The 20,549-nt window shown below is 35.2% G+C and overlaps 1 protein-coding gene across 5 annotated transcripts in view; it reads left to right on the forward strand.

Moving 5' to 3' along the window:
• mri (BTB/POZ domain-containing protein mrityu) overlaps positions 1-20,549 on the forward strand; it is a 323,678-nt gene that overhangs the window by 226,094 nt on the left and 77,035 nt on the right. For all 5 annotated transcript variants that reach the window (XM_090412595.1, XM_090412596.1, XM_090412599.1 and 2 more), the window contains one exon: positions 3,411-3,513. In XM_090412595.1, coding sequence (XP_090268721.1) covers positions 3,411-3,513 — 103 coding nt within the window. The remainder of the gene's footprint in view (positions 1-3,410; positions 3,514-20,549) is intronic.

Here is a 20,549-nt window from a genome sequence, read left to right on the forward strand (position 1 = left end):
ACTCTTCATTTGACAAACCTTGCAATGCACAAATTGCCACAACCTTCAGAACAACCTGTGCTACCCTAAATTCTGATCTCCAAACTATTCAACTCTGCCTTATTTCCCCACAAAAAAAATAAAATAAATAATAAATAAATCTAGTCTTACTTTTGTTAACCTAATCTCAAATCTCTTGGCATAAACATATTGCAAAGATTGCATCCAGAAAAATTAAGGTTTTTTTCTTCTGCTCAAGGCATTGCTTTACCTCTGAACAGCTTTTAAGTCTATACAAATCGCAAATCTATCCAACCATTGAATACTGTGTTCTCACATCTGGAATGGAACCCTGAGAGCTCCCTCAAAATTGTCTGTTTAGTATAGAAATTCTGCTCCTAGATCAGAATTTCTGTACTAAACTGACATTTTAGAACAGAAATTTCTGTACTAAATTGACAATTTTAGTACTAAAATTGTCAGTTTAGTACAGAAATTCTGATCCTAGATCCTAGAAAAGAGCTACTATATTAATTAACGACTCCTTTCTCACCAATTCACTCACATTTGCACAGACATTGTTTCTGCTGCTCGTATCTTCTACAAATACTGCCATGGCCATTGTTTAAATGGCACTCTCTTTTTAAATACAAATCCACCAACATGCATGCAGCAGCTGCTAACACTCCTTCATAGTTCAACTCCAAATTCACAGAATAAATGTCTTCTGTTTGTTCATTCCTTCTATCGTTGGAACAGTCTCCCAACTTTGTTTCCCAAGGAATTCAATCCACAGCTCTTTAAATCAAATTGAACAAGTTCTTTCTTACTCATACATTGTACTAATATACTGTAGGTTGATCAACTCTTGTGTATGGGTGGGATTTTTGCAAAAAAAAAAAAAAAAAATGCCAAGAAGGATAGATCTTGAAGCAATTAATGTGTGCATATATCAAACATTGCACAGTAAATATTCTAAAGCTTGTGAGACATCCACTCTCTGGTAGTAAATGAAGCAAAAGAACAGTCAAAAGCCATTCAATTGACTGACTGAAAATGGAATATCTTTAGGTTATTGGTTATGACCTTGAAGGTTCTAGAAGCATTTGAGATAAGCATTGTTCGTTGTCACTCTCAGTTAGTCTGTAGGCAGTTATAAAAGAAACACTCATGAAGTTGCTTTGCTGGAATAATGTCTAATGTTAAACTCGAGCAGCACATTAATCTCAAATTCCTTGTGAAATTGAAGAAATTGCCAACTGAGTGTTTGAAACTGTTGCAGGTGGTGTATTATGGTGATAATGTAATGTCACATGCACGAATGTTTGAATGACAAGAATGAGCAAGTCAAAACTGAAGGCAATGATGATCGTTTTTTTATTTTATTTTATATACATACATACATACATACATATCAATGCTGTAATGGGTACCAAGAATGTCAGACAGTTAACCAACATTATTAATTTGAGGTTCTGGCCAAGCTGAGAGAACGAGTGAGGAAGAAGAGATCCCAATCTCTGGAAGAACAACACTTGGATTCTCCATCAGAACAATGCTCCAGCCCACAGTGCACTGTCTGTAAAGCAGTATCTGGCTGATAAGAAGATTTCCATCCACCTTACTCATGCCCACAGTGCACTGTCTGTAAAGCAGTATCTGGCTGATAAGAAGATTTCCATCCACCTTACTCACCAAACTTAGATCCATGCAACTTTTACCTTTTTCCAAAGTTTCTAAACCACAGTTTTGCAACCAGTCTCGTTATTTAATAGCCACACCTTGTAAAGTCAGTTTAATCATGGGATGGCACATTTGGCGGGATGTGGGGGAGTGGAGTAGAATAAAACTCCAGACCGGAGGTTTTCATTTTCCATCTCCATACAGTCTGGAATTATCATTGATAAATTCTATATGGAACAATTCATGCAGTTATCTGATACAATTTTAAAACTAATAATGACTTTCTGAAACAAATAAAACAGTAAATAGAATTAATAAAATAATTATATAAGCCAGTTGGAAAGAGAAGGCAGGGTAGACCTCACAAAAAGGATATTGGATGGATAATGAGACTGGAACAGACCAATATGGTCTATACCCATAATTAGTGTTATGATGATGAATAAACTAATTAAGACTTTCTATCTCTTGTAAAAGACATAATGAGAAATTTTCTCATTATGTCTTTTATATACCAAAACATAAATCAATGTTTGATATGGTAAAATTTACTATGTATTTCATTTTCCCTTGCTACTTTAGTAGCTTCACATTTTGTATTCACTGTATAAACTGGTGATTTATTTTGTTTTATGTTTTATTGTTATATGTTTTAAATAGTACGTGACATAAACCTGAGTTTCCAGAAGAGAAAATTCTGTTGCTTCTTGTGAGATAGGCTAACTTACCTTTGTGTTAATGATCACTTAAGTTACTCAGCTGAAGATGGGGATTCACACCTAGGTCTTTCCACTAGTACTCCTTTTGAAGTTCATTTGGAAAAATAGCGCTTTGGTTGATGCCAATCCATAATTGAGTAATTCATATAAGGGTTCATTAGTAAAATGAATGTGAATTAGCCAGTCTCATAAGGAAGCAACTGAATTTTTTTTTTTGATCTATGAACAAGGGTCATATTAGCAAGGAAACACATACACACAATTAACAAATATGATTTACTTGTCTCACAGACGTAATTGTTATTTTTTTATTTTTTTTTAAATCTAAAGACTTACAGAATTCTACATTTTTCAGCTGAAGCTAAGACATAAAAGACTAAAACAATACTGGAAATTGTTTCCTCCTATGCCCCCTGTTTTAGCTGTCTTATTATTAATTCTAAGTAAATTGAATGTAAGCACAGGCTACATCATCCTATTAGATTGATGTGCTATTACTAAAAGATGGATAATTGTCTACTTTTTTCATCAAGGACTTAATTTAGAGCAGATTCTTAGACATAAATTGAAGTTTTTAATTTTTCTGTTGACTTGGTTGATTGAGCAGATATCTTTTTCTAATCATCAGGTCATTGATCTAAATCCTACATGATGTGGTGTTTGTGAAAGTCTTTAGTTTGTGGATGATTTTCATTACCTGGACATGAGACCACTGTCCTGTTTATTGAAAGCCTGAAGTGGCTTGAAAAAATTCAGTGCTTTATCTCTATAAGGATTTCTGGTTATCTGATCCTTACACCACAGTATTAATATACTGTAGATTTACAATCATTCACAGGCAGGGTTTAAAAAGAAAGAAAAAAAAAATCATGATTTTCATTATCATTTTGTTTCTTGTTAGTGAAATGTAATACATTTGCTATTTAAAAATTGTGCAGAGAATAACATTCATAAACATGAATTTTTTTCTGTTAGTTACTGGGATGTGTTACTATTATTTATATTAACATATTTTAATATATTACACAGAATGTTTGGTTCATCTCTCGAAAATAATTTCACACGCCCAAATGAAAGAGGAGAGTATGAAGTAGCTGAAGGGATATCAGCAACGGTATTTCGTGCTATCATGGTAAGTAAGAACTTAATGAACTACTTAACAATTTTTTTTTGTTTAGAAAGATAAAGTAGTCGTTAAATTACATGCAAAGAACTCCATTTATGCTAGTGTATGACAGTCTTTATCCAGTCTCTGATCACTGACACCCCATAACATAATCATGTGTAGCATATCTAGTATTTAAATTTACATGACTTTCATGTAAACTAAAGTGATAAAATCATCCAGAGGTGAACTATATCTCAGCTTTTTAATCTTTTGCTTCTCCTCTGCATCATATATGACACAGAACAGGCAAAGGGTTCATATAACTTAAGGAAACAGAATTTTATTTTATGCAGAGTAACTGAATGTTAAATTTGTACATAAAGTTTACAAGCATAAATTATTCTTTGAAATTTCTGCTTGTAAAAGGAAGAAGGGAGAAATAAAAAACCTCAGGTAAAAAAATATTAATGTCAAACTACATGAGTCACACTACTTCAGTTTTATTATTTAAGAAAACAAACAGGGTGATGCTGAATTGAAACAAACTTGAATTCAATTTCACCAGAATTCAAGATAGATATCATCAACATAAGAATTATAAAGGGAAAAGAAGTGGAACTGGCAGAAGAATTAGAGAAGTGCCACATTGACATAATTAACATGATCAAAACAAAGAAAAACAAAAACAGTGAGATACTTTTTAAATAACAATGAAAAGATATTATACTGGGTGTTTCAAAAAGAATGACCCGATTTCAAATAATTATATTTAATAATGAAAATGTGGTACAGTTACAAATAAATTACCAAGTATGAAGTAAGGCCTAAAGTTTCACTCACTACAATTACAAATGCTCAAGTGCCCTCCACCTGCTGCACAGACAACATCAAGCTGATAGCTGAATTCATCCCAAATGCATCTGGAAGTGTCTTCTGTCACAGAATTTACTGCAACCGTGATTCTGGTTAAGTCTTTTACGTATCCCTATAAAAAGAAGTCACAAGGTGTGATGTCTGGAGATCTTGGAGCCAAGAGTGCAGTGCCAAGTCGTGGGGTCCCATGCATCCAATCCAACGCTGAGGCAATGTTGTGTTTAGAAACTGACGAACTTGGAGGTTCCAATGTGGCAGTGCTTCATCTTGCTGAAAAATGTAATCTTCAGATTCTTCATTCAGCTGTGGAAGTAGCCAGTCCTGCAGCATTTCAAGATAGGAGTTTCCCATAACAGTGTTTTCCTCAAAAAAGAAAGGGCCATAAACCTTTCTAACAGAAACCGTGCAAAAAACATTAAGTTTTGGTGAATCATGTTCATGTTGTACAATTTCATGTGGATTCTCAAGTCCCCATATGCGAACATTGTGGTGCGAAACTTTACCGCTTAGATGAAGGGTTGCTTCATCACTAAAAATCAACTTTTGTAGGAAGGTGTCGTCGTCCATGTCCTCTAACAGATTAGCACAAAAATCTGTTCAAAAAAATAATAAATCTGGGCCAAGGCAATTCAAATGGTACAAGTCGCATTCATTTGTGGTTCGTGGTTGCAGAGATATACAATTTTCAAATCTGGACATTCTTTTTGAAACACTCTATATTTAGGCAACAATGATTGGGGAAAGGAAGGAGTAGCAATAGCATTCAATGCCAAACACTAAGATAAACTTCTTGATTGGCAGGTAAATTTCAAAATAGGAATTGAACAATGAGACTTATTTGTGTTCACAGAAGGTTCTAATGAGGATGAAATGAAGGAATTTTTTGAGTCATTAGAGACGGAAGTTAACATAAAGGAAAATCTGGTCCTTGCTGATCTAAACAGCAGAGTAGGAAGTGAATACCAGACATGTAAAAATGTGTTGGGAAAATTTGGAGAAAAGAGCAAAGTTAATAGTAATGTTAAGTACCTGCTAGATTTCTGTTCAAGATATGGAGAAGTCATCATTAACACCATGCTGAAATGAATCTGCACAAATTCACATGCAGAGAAAACACAAGAAATAAAAGTCTCATTGACTTTGTTATTACTGATAGCAGTATCTTCATGCTAGTTCAGGACATGAGTGTTTATAGAGTATTTGAAATTGGAAGTGATCTCCATATAGTTTTCAGTAGAATAGAAATGAATATATATATATCTTATTGAAAAGAGGAAAAAAATAGGGAAGAATTTTTAAATGGGTAAGCACAAACAAAATAGAGAATGAAATTTAATATAAATACAAAAGAGCAATATCAAAAAGAGAAACATAAAAGACAGAGATCAATGGAACAATTTTGTTACCAGTTTAGAAAATAGTATTGATAAACCTCAAACACAAGCATGTAAATTTATCAGACACATGAATAATATACCTTAGAGCAGAGGTTCTCAACCTTTTCCAGTGGCGTACCACTATATTTAATTCAAGATATTAGATGTACCAGTAAGGCAGTGGCTCACATACCACCAGTGGTATGCGTACCATAGGTTGAGAATCCCTGCCTTAGAGAATCAATCATGATCAGTACCATACCTTTGAGGACTCCCTTAAATACTGTAAAGAATTATGGACAGTTCATGGCAACCCACTCTCAGAACCATTATTTGCAAATTATTCAACCGACTCCTTTTCCTTGAAGATTTAGATTCAACACTTAAACAATGCAGGAATCATAAAAACCCAGGAGAAGATGATATCAATATGGAACTTTTCAAATACTTTGGAGACAACTTTAGATACGAACTACTAGAATTCATTGAATAAGATCTTAAGTGGCCAATTACCACCAGAAAACTGGCAAAATGCTGTGATTGTTCCCATCTTAAAAAAAGGAAATATTAATGAATGTCAAACTGTAGAGGCATTAGCCTTTTAAACACCAGATATAAAATATATTCAAGTCTCTTAAAGACTAAATGAACCAAATATTATGAAAATATTTTTGGAGAGGAACAAAACAGTTTCCGTAAAGGCAGATCTGCACTGATGCCTTTTTCATTTTCACGTTTCTGATAGAAAAAAAAGAGAATTCTATTTAGAGACCCATATATTATTCATCGATTATAAAAAGGCTTTTGATGAAGTCAATAGTAATAAACTACTGGAAATTTTAAGAGAGGACAATATTCATAACAAGTTAATTAAAGCAATTTTCAGTGTGTGTGTGTGTGTGTGTGTGTGTGTGTGTGTGTGTGTGTGTGTGTGTGTATATATATATGTAAATAACAATCAAATTAAAATAAAGATAGCTGCTCAAAAATCTGAATCACAGAACATAAATGCTGTTGTCTGACAAGGATGTAGTCTATTTAATATACTCCTCTTTAATATCTATATTAATAATAATATAAGAAAGTGGAGGGAAACAACCAGTTTGACATTCACATAAATGATTACATCAAAATTGATATAATTTAATATGTACTCTTAAATTTTAGATTCTTATCTCCACCAAGAGTAAATTTTATATCCCATGCTTGATTTTAAAACATTATATTTTGCAACATTGAACTGGTATCCCCCTCCTATGCCCATTTACTCAGTCTGTTCGAGTCTTCTTATAAGGCCACAACATCTGCTCTACTCCTGATAATTTGTCCCAACTTTGCATCATCTGCAAACAACTGTATATCACCATTCAAACCTTCTCCAATATCATTAACATACAGGGTAAACAGCAATGGCCCTAAAACAGACCCCTGAGACACACCACTGGTGACTTTCCTCTTCTGGGTTTCCCCCATAAGCAACTTGTTGATACCTATCAGACAGCCAATCTCCAATCCAATGCACTACTGTAATATCCAACTCCATTTGCTCTAGTTTGGCTATCAACTTATCATGTGATAATCTAACAAAAGCCTTTAAATTAAAGATACCAAGATATTATATACTTGGTTTAATCCTTATCCAAGTGTCAGCAAACAACTTTGCATTTGAACTATTTTCAGGACTGGGCCAACTTGTATAAAGAAGTTAATGACTTCACATGACTTGCCTTAGTATCCCATAATGTAAAGCAAGTTGCCCCAGTCCTGAAAATAGTTCAGGTGCAAACTTGTTTGCTTACACTTGAATACGGATTAAACCAAGTATATAATTCCTTGGTTATACTATAAATTATCTTTAATTTATAGTATAGCCAAGTGGAAAAACTTCCAACAGCTTTCTCTAATCCAGAGTATTTTAATAATAAGGTATGACACCTTTTGGCTACTCGTATATGAACATATGATTTCTGCACTACTTCAACCTTGGTGTCACCTCTGGGTCTGGCTCCCACTGATGAGACTTCAATAAAGGTCAAAACCGGTCTGGGTAGTGTGCTTTACATTATGGGATACTAAGGCAGGTGATGTGAAGTCATTAACTTTATACAAGTTGCTCCAGTCCTGAAAATAGTTCAGGTGCAAACTTGTTTGCATACACTTGGATGAGGATTAAACCAAGTGGAAAACTTCCAACATCAAAAGCCTTTATAAAGTCTAAGTATACAACTGTATATCCATCTCCCACATCCAATGCTGCCACCTTTTGTAATAAGTACATTACTAAAATATGACCTCCCTTTAACAAATCTGTGCTGTCCATCAAAGATAATATCATTGTTGTCAATCCAATTCTGGATCCTATTTCTCACTTGCTTTTCCAACATTTGATACACAGATTGGCATATAATTCAATGCTTGAATTTGTCTGTCCTTTATGAAGTAGTACAGTCTTGCCTTCCCTCCACTCCTTTGTAACTTAATCCAGTGTAAGACTCGTATTCAACAAATATGTCAACTCCCTGGCGCATTCCTTCAAAATACGCAATGATCTTTATTATCAAGTTCCACAGCCTTATTAATATCAAGTTTGCTTAATTTGCCATATACGTTTTCCTCCCTCACAGTCAGTTTCTCCTCATCATCCACTGCTCTTACTCTCCATGATGTCACATTCACAAGGATAAAAGACCTTTATGAACTGCTCATTAAATATCTCAACTATATCCTCTGCAGCAGTTTTTCTTTTACCATTTTTTCCAATCAGTGTTATCCTACCATAATCATTCTCTTTTTCTGCTGGCTACATATCAAAGGGAATCCCTAGGATTTTTTTTTGCTTCATTAGCTAACTGCTGCTTATACTGAACTTTTGCGAGTCACCCTCCTCACATGTTCTTTGTATTCCTCAAGGAAATGATTATTATCACTTCTCTTATATTGCTTCCATAATGCCTTTTTTCTCTGTATCATATGCTTAATCTCTTCATTCATTCATTTCACACCTACCTTATTTAACCTTCTGACATTTGGAATACATTTAGGCATTCCTTCTACTAGATAGTTCTTAAATATCATCCAAGCAGCATTGATCTCCTTTCCACCCAACTCCTCATTCTATACTACAGCTGCAAGCTGTCTCCTGAGCTTCTCATAATCACCAGTCTTGTAGTTCTACATATACCCTTTCCTCACGAAAGTCCTCACATGGTTGGCAACCATCTCATCATCATCAACAACAACAACTATGGGTCCAGTGCCCGTAGGTGTCTGCTGCCATCTTGATATGATTCTTCCATTGCATTCTATTTTGTGCAAGATGACTCAGTTTGTGTATAGAGTTTCCGCGCCATTTGACGATGTCATCGCCCCATTCTCTATTTGGTCTTACTCTTTTGTTCTTTCCTTCAATCATTCCAAACAGCAACGTTTTTAATTTTCTCTCATCATTCATTCTACATATATGGCCAAATAGACGTAGTCTCCTTTTGATTATTTTCTGGATCAAGTTTTCTTTTGGTTGTATTCGTCTGTAGCTTTCTTCATTGTTTACTTTCTGTATCCAGCTTATTCTCAAGATCTTTTTATAGCACTTCCTCTCAAATACCAATATCTTCCTTTCAGATTCTCTCAGGAGTACCTAGGCCTCACATCCATAGAGCATGCTGCTGAGGATACAGGTTTCTACAACCACCTAGGTAATCATTTCATGGTCACTCTCACTAACTGGAGGGAGATTCGTTTATATGCTCTGATGAGATGACCAAATCCAAGACTAATTCCTCGTGTGTCCTCTGTTACATACTGTCTGAGATAGTTGTCCCTCAAAAACTCACTCATTTTCTTTACTTCTGGTTGCCATCTCACCATCTATATTGCCATAATTAAAATCACCCATAGTGATCACCCTTTTCCCATTTGCTTATATATTTCATGGTCACTACCCTCCACATTACCAGGCCTATAGCAACATCCAGTGAAGTATTTCATTCTATTCACCTCAATCTTCACCATACTGCCTCAAAACCACTACCACTTCTGCCTCCCTCTCTTGCATCTCTACCTTGTATGGACATAACTCTTTTTCTATCATCAATAGCACTCCACCTCCTTTTTAACCCTTTCTATCTTCATGAAATGCATTATGCTCTTCTAACTCTATTCTGTTATCCTCATCCAGTCATGTCTCACTTATTTAAACAATTTTTGGGTGAACATAATCAATGCAACCATTTCATTTCCCTTGTTTCTGATACTTCTAGCATTCATATACAAACATATCAGCTCATTCCTGGATCTATAACAAGTTTCATTGATACCACTTATTAGATGTGACTTTTCCATACTTTCCTCAAGCCATTTCTTTTTTCTCCTTATTCATCCCAGAACCTTCTTCAAATCTAGCTGTTTTCTTTACATCCCAGATCATCTCCTTCCTTTTTTGTCTATACATGCATTCACTTCTTCTTGGAGCATCAACTTTCCTCATGCTGTCCACCCTGAGTCTCCCTGTTTGTCGTGCACTTATTCTCTCTACATTCATGCTACCCACTTCTTCATTCATAAGTACATCTTCAATCTTTCCTTCCTTACTCTCCTACTCTTTCACATCGCTTCTTACATGCTCAGATTCAATCTCTGCACTCGTTACTCTCCCTTCCAGCAGTAGTCCCTCCAAATGACTCACACCAAAACATTCAAATGCAGTCCATCACTTATACAGTTCAATTCTTCCTTCAAACTCATTCCACACATTACAAACAGCACTCCTTTCTCTTTACACATTTGTGCTGACAGTGACTACCTTTTCCATCACACTATTATCTTTTATCCTTCTCCACAACCTTCTGATATCTAATTTTGTATTCTCTTTGTTCCTAGTCAAGTTATTTGTTCCTACTACTACTACTAACTCCTTTGCTTGCTTACCTCTCATATCCAGCGCCTCCATCATTCTATTCATTTTACTTCCCGGAAAACAAACCTTGTGCATCTTATTGTTTACTACACCTCTAATAATCAAATTGCCATACGTTGCACTCAAGAACCTTTCATTCATGCTGATATCATTTGTTTTCATCTTCACTCTTCCATACATATCTCCAGTTCTCTTCATTTCACTCTGCATCTGCCTCATCTTCACCAACTCAGCTTTCAAATCTTGCATCATTTTATCGCTAACGACTCTCACTATTTTATCTCCAGTCACACACACTTGTTTGCCATTAACCCTGCTTTTCACCTTACCATTAATTGCACTCTGTTTTTCAACATCATTTTTGTCCACTTTATCGTTGATCGAACTTTTTTTTTCTCGCTATCACTTCCACACGCTTTGAACATTTGCACAATCTTCAACTGCCATGTCAGTTACGATTCCATGTTCCCTATTCATATTTAAGCAAGCCTCTTATTCAACCTCTCTACATAAATATCTGTGACATCATCCTACATACATACTACATTCACAGCACCGTATCCTTTTGAGAAATCCACACCATTTACGTTATTTGTCTTTCATTTAGGACAAGATAATTTCTTGTCTTGTATAATTTAAGGGAACATTATATTGAGCAATATAGTCTATACGTGTATTTTTAAGTTAGCAGTTATAATTGAAAGATATGCAGGAAGATGATTTGTAAAATTAAGGTAAAATTGATGTAAATGTAAAATTAGCATTCTGCACAAATTAAGGGTATAATAAATTTGATATGAAAATCAGCAATAAAAAATACAAAAACTAAGCATAGGAGGAATATTAAAACATTAACTGCATCCTAAATTGAAAACTTGTAGAAGTAATGTTTACGTAGGCACTGAACCACACTAAAACTACAAAACTAAACACCACAGATATGAAAGCTCTAGGAAAATTTGGAGAATGAACAGTTGGTATTAATGAAAAAATTATTAAAAAGGAACTTAAAATTGATAGCATTCTGAAATGGTAAGCAGAGTTAATCTCTGGTGATATTGAATAGAATGAGAGAGGAAAGTTTAGTGAAAAAACAGGTGTCTTATGCCAAAATGGTAGGAAAAGATCCAGAGGAAGACCAAAATATAAGCTTTGACAGTATTGGAGTCCTCACAGTTAACCAACTAATTTAGAGGAAGATGTTGATAGGGAGTAAATAATAATATAAACTTTTAATGTTGTAGTATATTATTCTCTACACCCTTGAGGGCACATACCAGGTATTTGATGATTATGACAATGATAAATAGGCCTAGTTTATGAAGAACAAGTTGCTTACTGCCTTTAAAATCTGACACACACACACACACACACACACACACACATGGATCTGTGTGTCTGCAAAGAAATGCCTTTGATTGCTCTTCTTTTTGGACTGTTTCTGTGTAATTCTGGTTGAGAAAACTGGATGAATCCAGTACCATCTGGTACCCTGTTTAGTGTCCTTTCTAGTACTGAGTAATTTTTACTCCATTCTCATAATTCTAAAAATTAATAAGTGATGTTTTTGCTACTTGTTTGGCTTATGAACAGTCTAGTGAAATTGTATTCATTGGTCAGCTACCCTTAATTAGTAGCATCCCCCTATCAGCATATGATTAGCTATCAGTAATGGTCAACAAAACCCACTTACTACTACCCCAGCACAGTATCACACTCCAGTGATATACTGATCTCATGCATTTGCCTCCTGTAGTCTGAATGTCAGTAAAGCTATTACTTCTCAGAATGAATAGTGATACTTCTCCCATTATACTTCTCAGAAAGTATAAGTGTATGTATCTTAATATATTTTTTTTTATTTTAAAGAAACTTACCAGCAAACAACAAAAATAACCCAATAATCAGTCATAAACTTTAATGAAAAATACAGATATTTTGTACTGAAAATAACAGTGCATCATCAGTATATAGAAACAAATAAATCAAAGAACAGGAATACAAGGTGCATACAGTAATTGGTTTAAGAATTTAAAAATTGTTGTGGCTTGCTAGAAATTAATATTCAAAAAATAAATCATATTAAAATTATTTTTCATAATTGCTTAAGAATATCCAAAAACTTCTTTTTTTTGGGGGGGGAGGATAATCATTCTGATTCAGGTTATGCTGATACTAGGAGGATACCCCCCCGGCGCCTACGTCACACCCCCCTCCATGTTCCAGAACTGGTAGACTGGTTCTCCTTGAATTCTGATGACTCTAATTTTGAAGACTCGACACAGGGTAGCCACTGAGTGGCGAGTCTTCAAAAGGGGAGCTCCACCCCTAGCATCTACGATGCCAAACACCCTGAGTTCTGGACTGGTAGGCCGGTTCTCCTTGAATTCTGATGACTCGAATTTTGAAGACTCGAAAAGAGGGGGGGGGGGTTCTGCCACCCTGGTGCCTAGGTTAGCCCCTGAGTGTCGAGTCTTCAAAAGGGGTCTCCAGCCCTTTTGACCCCAACTCATTCTCTAGGGAATGAGTTGGGGTCATTATCCACCAATATCTGGATATGTAGAAGTTCTCAGCGGAGTGGATCTCTAAATGTTTGAATGCTGACCAAAAGAGAGAACGTGTGCTGTCATCTCAAAGGATTTTGGGTCACTTTGAGAAATCAAGTGCAAATTTTTTGGCTCGTCTTGTAACTTTTGATGAAACATGGCTTCATCACTATGACCCAGAGACCAAATAACAGTCAGTGGAGTCGAGACACAAAAGTTCTCCATGGCCAAAGAAGTCCTGAACCCAAAAGTCAGCAGGAAAGGTTCTTGCCATTATCTTTGGGATATGAATGGTGTAATCCTTACCAAGTACTTCAAATAAAGATGAAACTGTTACAGTAGCAGTTTATTCAACAGCTCTGAAGGAACTGAAGGAAAAATGCCACAGGAAACTGAGAAGAGGTGTGTTGCTCTTGCAGGACATCACACCTGCTCACACTGCTCATGAAACTCAGATAATATACAACTTGGGCTTTCCAGTGTCTTCCTCATCCGCCCTATTTGCCAGACCTGGTCCTGTCTTACTTTCCTATTCCCATATTTAAAGAAACACTTGAAAAGAACAAAATTTACCACAGATGATGTCTGTGGTAAATATCTACAACTGAGGACTGGTTTGTGCAACAAGGGAAAGACTTTTTTCTCAGAGGATTGCAAATAATGTAGCAGCATTGTAAGGAGTATATGACACTTCGTGGGGAATATGTAGAATAATCTGTAAGCTACGTTTCTACCTCAGTTCCTTCATAGTGATTATCACAACTTTTCAGCACACTTCGTATAAATCCAAAATTACAAATTGTTTCAACTGCATCTAATCCAGGTGAAAATATTTTTCACTTAGATAGCCACAGTTAGCAGAACAATAATACCTGTTATCAGTTCTTAAAAAACAGACAGCTGTTATACTAAAAATTTAAAAAAAAACTGAAATAAATTTATTATGGGGAACAAGTTTATTCCTAATGACAACGAATTAAGATGAAGAAATTCACTATATATATATATATACTGGGGGAGAGGATACGCCCCTATGGCAACCAACCCCTGAGTTCCGGGCTAGTAGGCCTGTTCTCCTTGAATTTTGAATACTCAAAAGGGGTCTGACCCCTGGCGTCTACGCTGCCCAACCCCCCAAGTTCCGGACTGGTAGGCCGGTTCTCCTTGAATTCTGATGACTCGAATTTTGAAGACCCGACACTTAGGAGGTTGCCCTTGAGTTTCAAAACATTTCAAAAAAGTGACATCAAAAGGCTTATCATTTTATATATATAGGGTAGATATGGACAAAGAATGTCACCAGATTTAGACATTAGAAATATCTAAGTTGATGAAACTAAGCTTAATAAAATCCTGTTGATGTTAAAATCATTGACCCAGGGAAAAAACTCTGAGGATGATATATCTAGCAATTCTTAATCTTAAGAATGTTTATTGAATTAACAAAATTCATAGCATTTATCCACATATCTCAAACTTCCCATAATGCAGAATTGCTGGAAAATTTTATCAAATAATTAAATTCAGAAAAGAAGCATCTGATGATGTTAGTAAATATAGGCCAATTAAGTTTATCCTCTGGATAAGTACTATTAAAACATGTAATAGACAGAATGATGTATTTTGTCTGTTCAAGAGACCTGTTAAGTTATGATCTGTATGTGTTCATACCCCAATCAAAGTACTGTAATTGCTATTATAGAAGTTAAAAATTCATACAAAAAGTCTTCAGTAAAAACTGACATGCTACTGATCTCCCTTAAGGTGTACAGCCATAATTAATCGATTACTTGTTCTTGCAGCCACAACAATGAAAACTACATCTGACAAATCAAGTCAATTGAAGCTGCCTGCACAGTTTGTGTTATGTACCTGGATTCTATATTATTATTATTATTAATATCAGACTTCCATGGAGGCCAACCCTTTGCATTGAGGGAGGACACATATCACCCATCATATCTTTTCTCAAATTCATTCACATGAAACATGAAGATATTAAAGGGTAGTTAACTTTTGAAATCTCAAGATTAAACAACTTATTAGACAAATGATGCAAGAATTATAAAAAGTCAAAAAGTGTTTAGAGGAGTGTAGGAAGCACAAAGTTAAGCATAAGAAAGGCAAGACAAAAATGCGGTGAAGTAGATAAAATATTAAGTAATGATAATCAAGTAACTAAGTGGAATATTAAAAGAAGGATGTTATGTGGTATGGCAGATCCTTTATAAAATGCCATTGATAAGTGTATTACTGCTTTGTGTTTTCAGGTGAGAAATTATAAATATAACAAAGGAAATTGAAAAATATAAGAGATGATACTTCTTGTAAGAACAAACACTTTAACTAGCAATGTGCATTGGGGGGGGGGGGATGGATGTGTGGTGCTAGCTCAATGGTAGAAAAGTTCACTATACCTGATAATGAATTACTCTGAATGATAAAGAATAAAAGAAAAGATCCTTGGATAGGAGTAGGTGAGTTCATAGCTCTAGATTTAAGGTAGTTTTAAGTTAGATTTAAGCTAGGTTAAGGAAAAGGATCAATAATTGGAGAAAGAAGAAATAGGTTGCTGACCAGGTGGAGTTCTACTGGCCAAGTCTAAGAGGGCTAGCCTGCAGAATGGATTTGGCATTGGGTGTTTAGAGAAATTATGTACAGTATTGGAATTTGTGACTTAATGCAGAGAGTTAGGGAAACTTAATCATCTTGGGAGGAAAACTGAAGTTATTAATGTAAATTTACTAGGATGTGCAGATATAATAGTGATATGAATGTCAGTGAGCATGGTTATGAAACTCATGAAGGAACAGACTAGGCTTTGAGTGTGTCTGGGAAAGTGATAGGAGAAAGCTGTCAACTGTGCCAAACAGACTGTAGATTTAAGTATAAGAAAAAGTAATGAGATAACATTATTTCTGTACACAAATGCTGGGAGCATTAGAAAGAAAGTGGTTGAGTTTGTTGCTTTTGTGAATACATAGTGGTCTAAAATTGTCAGTATTAGTGATACCTAGCTCTCAGATTCAGCTGTAGTAACCAGAATCAAGTGTAAAGGATATAGTATGACAGAAGAGGTAATAATGTCTTATTATGTTACAGTGAGTTTGAGGTTATCTGGGCTGAAATAGATGCTAATAGGATGATGAAATATATGGTGTAGTGTTGCTACAGACCGGGTTGTTCAGTTTTTGGGGACAGTGAAATGCAGTGTCAAATTACCTTAATGGTACTAAATGAGCAATCATTATGGATGACTTAAATTATCAAAACACTGATGGAGCAGAAGAGAAGGCTCATAAGAATGAAGAATTTATTGAGCTGTTGCAAGATAATTTCCAATATGTGAACATGCAACAGAAGAGGTTTTTTTGGGGGTGGGGGGTCACTGTTTTCCACCATCAGGCGAAAATGATCATGTAGGAGATAGCTAAGTATAGGTAAAGGTAACTCAAAATAATTTTATCATTATATTGCAGTTAAAAGAAGAAATGAAAGTAGAAGAATAACTACTGAATATAAAGAGAGATACTTGCATCATAAGCAGATCTAATTGTTCATATAATGAGAGCTTACTTCACTGAGATCTGTCAATCTTTGTATGCAACATGGCACACTACATTGAATGAAGAGATAAAGGTGTGTGAGAGTGAGGTTCTAGAGTGTTGCATAACCTTGATAAGGATTCAGCAATAGGACAAGATGGGATAGTCCCTTGACCTGGATGTATAATTTGAGTCAAGGAATTCCTGCATTTTTTCCTAAGGAATGGAAAGAATACAGGAATGCCTCATTTTATGTTTCCTTTATTTTGAAGATTCAAATTAATGAATATTTCAAAATCAACAGTAAAAAAATCGAGAACATAAACAACAAAACAAAAACATAATGCAGCATGTCTGTAGAGTTCTCGATTGTCTTTTGTTGTATATTCTTTGGCACTGTGGATAAATATTACAAAGTTTACATTTTGGTCCACCATGAACCACACTGTAAGGACTGTTAAGAAGTGAAAAGTTTAACTGGTATTAGTATTTAAACAAATTAAAAATGTCATAATGTAGAGATGATTTGATGTCTTTCCTCAGCTTAAAAAAAAAAAAAAAAACAGAAAATCACTTGCCACTGAGTAAAAAAATCAAACTGATTTGATGCATCCATCAAGTGAGCATCATTCTGGTGTGGGAGCATCAAAGTTAAGGTCATCTACAGTTTCAACAATTAAAACAAATGCAGATATGATAAAGCATTTGCATGCAGCAATTATTAATGCAAAAGTGTCAAGAACATCATATTCATGATGTTCTTAACAGTAACATGGTCTTGAAGTATCTTCATGACCATGTTACTTGTATATAGAGGCTGTTGACTTCACGTCAGTTGCCTTGGTATCCTATAATACAAATCACACACTTCCTTTTGCACATGTGTATTGCTGTGCATAGTAGTATACAGATCCAAAAAGGAAGTGTGCTTTGCATTATAGGATACTGAGGCAGTTGATGTGAAGTTGCCTCTATATACAAGTAACATGGTCATGAAGATACTTCATGCACAAAGTTTGTTTGCTTGTTTACATTTCAGTAAAGGATTAAACAAGAATATAATTTCTTAGCAAGTATAATTTACTTTGTAACCAAGTGAAAAATTTCTAAGTCCATTATTGTTGTTTAATCTATACATTAATTTTTTTGGACAAGATCTGACAGGAGATATTCAATTGTCAGTTCGATGTTGATTATTGCCAAGTTATGCACTTTGGCATAATAAGATTTCCAGTGGCATTATTATATTTCTGAGATTATGCTTGGAAAAACTGAGGCTAACGGTCTTGGAGTTATGATGAATAGGAAGTCGAATTTCAAAGGTCACATTACAAAGACAACTTAGAGAATAAATGCAGTCTCAAAATGAACTCTGATGTATAAGGAAAAGGAAGTTTTACTCTTTTCAAGACCTTAGCATAACTGCATCTAGACTATGGTGCACAGATATTTGTCCCATTGATTCCAATGGAATGATGAAGCTGTGGAGTATGCGCAAAGAAGAGTTAAAAAGATGGTATCGAGATCGTGGAATGTAAATTGAGTGGACTGTAGACACTGATAGATAGATAGAAGAAAGATGGGTGATATGAAAGAAGCCTGTAAACATCTAAAAGGCTGTTATAGCATACTTGATTGATGGAATTTTTTGTTATATGGGAGGTGGGAAGAGGATGTGAGGCTATGCATGGAAGTTAAGTTTGAATGCAATTAAGAAATGGTGAGAGCTAGATTTTTCTCTCACAGAACAATTAGTGAGTGAAACATTTTGCTGGACAGAGGGACGAATTCCCGATGATTGGAGTAGAGCTCTCATAGTACCCATATATAAAAAGGGAAATAAAACTGAATGTGAGAATTACAGAGGTATTTCCCTACTGAGTGTTCCTGGCAAGATCTATGCAAGTATACTTGAGAAACGGTTGAGAAGAATTGTGGAAGAAAAGCTTGGTGAAGAACAAGCTGGATTCAGGCCAAATAGAGGCTGTCAGGATCAGATCTTCACTTTACGACAAATAGTCGAGAAAGCATGGGAATATAACAAAGATCTGTATTTAAGTTTTGTAGATTTGGAAAAGGCATATGACAAGGTGCCAAGAGAGAAGCTATTCAATATGCTGCAGTTATATGGTGTCAATGGGGCATTATATCAAGCAATACTTAGTCTTTATTTGAGTTGTGAGTCAGCAGTTAGAATTGAAGGAAGTACAGGAAGATGGTTTAATGTTAAATCTGGTGTGAGACAAGGATGTACATTATCCCCTCTGTTATTCATTATCTATATGGATCACATTATGAAGGAATGTGGTATTAAACCTGATATCAAAATTGGAGATGTTAATGTCAGCTCTTTGCTTTATGCGGATGATGTTATACTTCTAAATAAATCCGCTACAAGTCTGCAAGATTCTCTGACTAAATTGAATAGCTGTTGTAATAGATATGGTATGAAGGTCAGCAATAAAAAGACAAAGACAATGAAAATAGGCAGAATCATTGAAAATGTCAACTGTGTTGTGAATGGAGAACCGGTGGAACAAGTAAAACATTTCAGCTACTTAGGCACAATTTTTACTGAAGATGGTAAACTAAATATAGAAATAGACAACAGAATCAGCAAAGCTGGTATCGTGGGAAGTCAATTGAATAAATTCATATGGAATAAGAAAGAAATTAGTCGGAACACTAAATTAGCTGTATACAAGACTGTGTTCAAACCAATTTTAACTTATGGATCTGAGAGCTGGGTCAGAAGTAAAACACTTGACCAAAGACTAGAGACCGCAGATATGAGAGTCCTGAGAAAGATTAGAGGCGTGAACAGATGGCATCAATGGCAATATCATATTAAAAATGAGGATATTAGGAAAGAACTTGACATTGTCAGCATCCAGGAATGCGTTAGCAGAGCTAATCTCAGATGGTATGGTCACTTAAATAGAATGGGAGAGGAAAGATTAGCAAAACAAGTGTTCTCTGCCAGGTTGGCAGGAAAACGACCCAGAGGAAGACCAAGATATAGGTGGATTGATACGGTACAAAGTGCCTTAGACGATAGAAATATAAGATCTGATAATGTTGGAGTCTTGACAAGTAACAGACTGATTTGGAGGAAAATTGTAGATAGGAAGTTAGTAATGATGTAATTTTTTCATGTAGTACTGTCATATCCTGTACACCCCTTGAGGGTACATGGCAGGAATTTGATGATGATGATGATGATGACATTTTGCTGGTTTGAAATGATGACTGCATCTAGTGTGAATGAGTTTAAGAAGGCATAACTATTGTGAGCAATATGACTTCTCACAATGAGTCCTTCACTCCCTGGAGGTTTCAGATAATAACAATTATAATAATAAAAATGACAAATGAAGAAAGCATCTCAATTCATCTGCCTTCATAATTCTGACTGAAATCTTGAAGAAGAACAAAGTTGCTGCCAATTGAGTCTCTCATGTTCTTACAGAAAAAACTGCTGCATCATTATTAGACTAAATGCAAGCATTTTTGAACAGGATTGTGGCCATAGACAAAAACATGGAGATGAGATGTTGAATGAAAACTGAAAAGTCAATCCTCACAGTGAGTCAACACTCAACCTTCAAAAAATGTCAACAATTGAAGGTTGATTTAATGATGATAATGTCTTATGACCAGAACAAAGAAATAACTACAGACACAACACTTGTAAGGTTAACTGTGAACAGGAGCATATTACAGGAAGTTCTGCAAGAAATTTTCTGCCCAAAAATTTAAATTAAAAGATCTGATATGGTCACTTTTGGAACAGGGCCGTACTTAC

The sequence above is a fragment of the Typopeltis vanoorti genome, chromosome 23 (assembly GCF_054136105.1).
Source record: "Typopeltis vanoorti isolate ZY-2024b chromosome 23, IOZ_Tvanoo_1.0, whole genome shotgun sequence".
Taxonomy (NCBI): domain Eukaryota; kingdom Metazoa; phylum Arthropoda; class Arachnida; order Uropygi; family Thelyphonidae; genus Typopeltis; species Typopeltis vanoorti.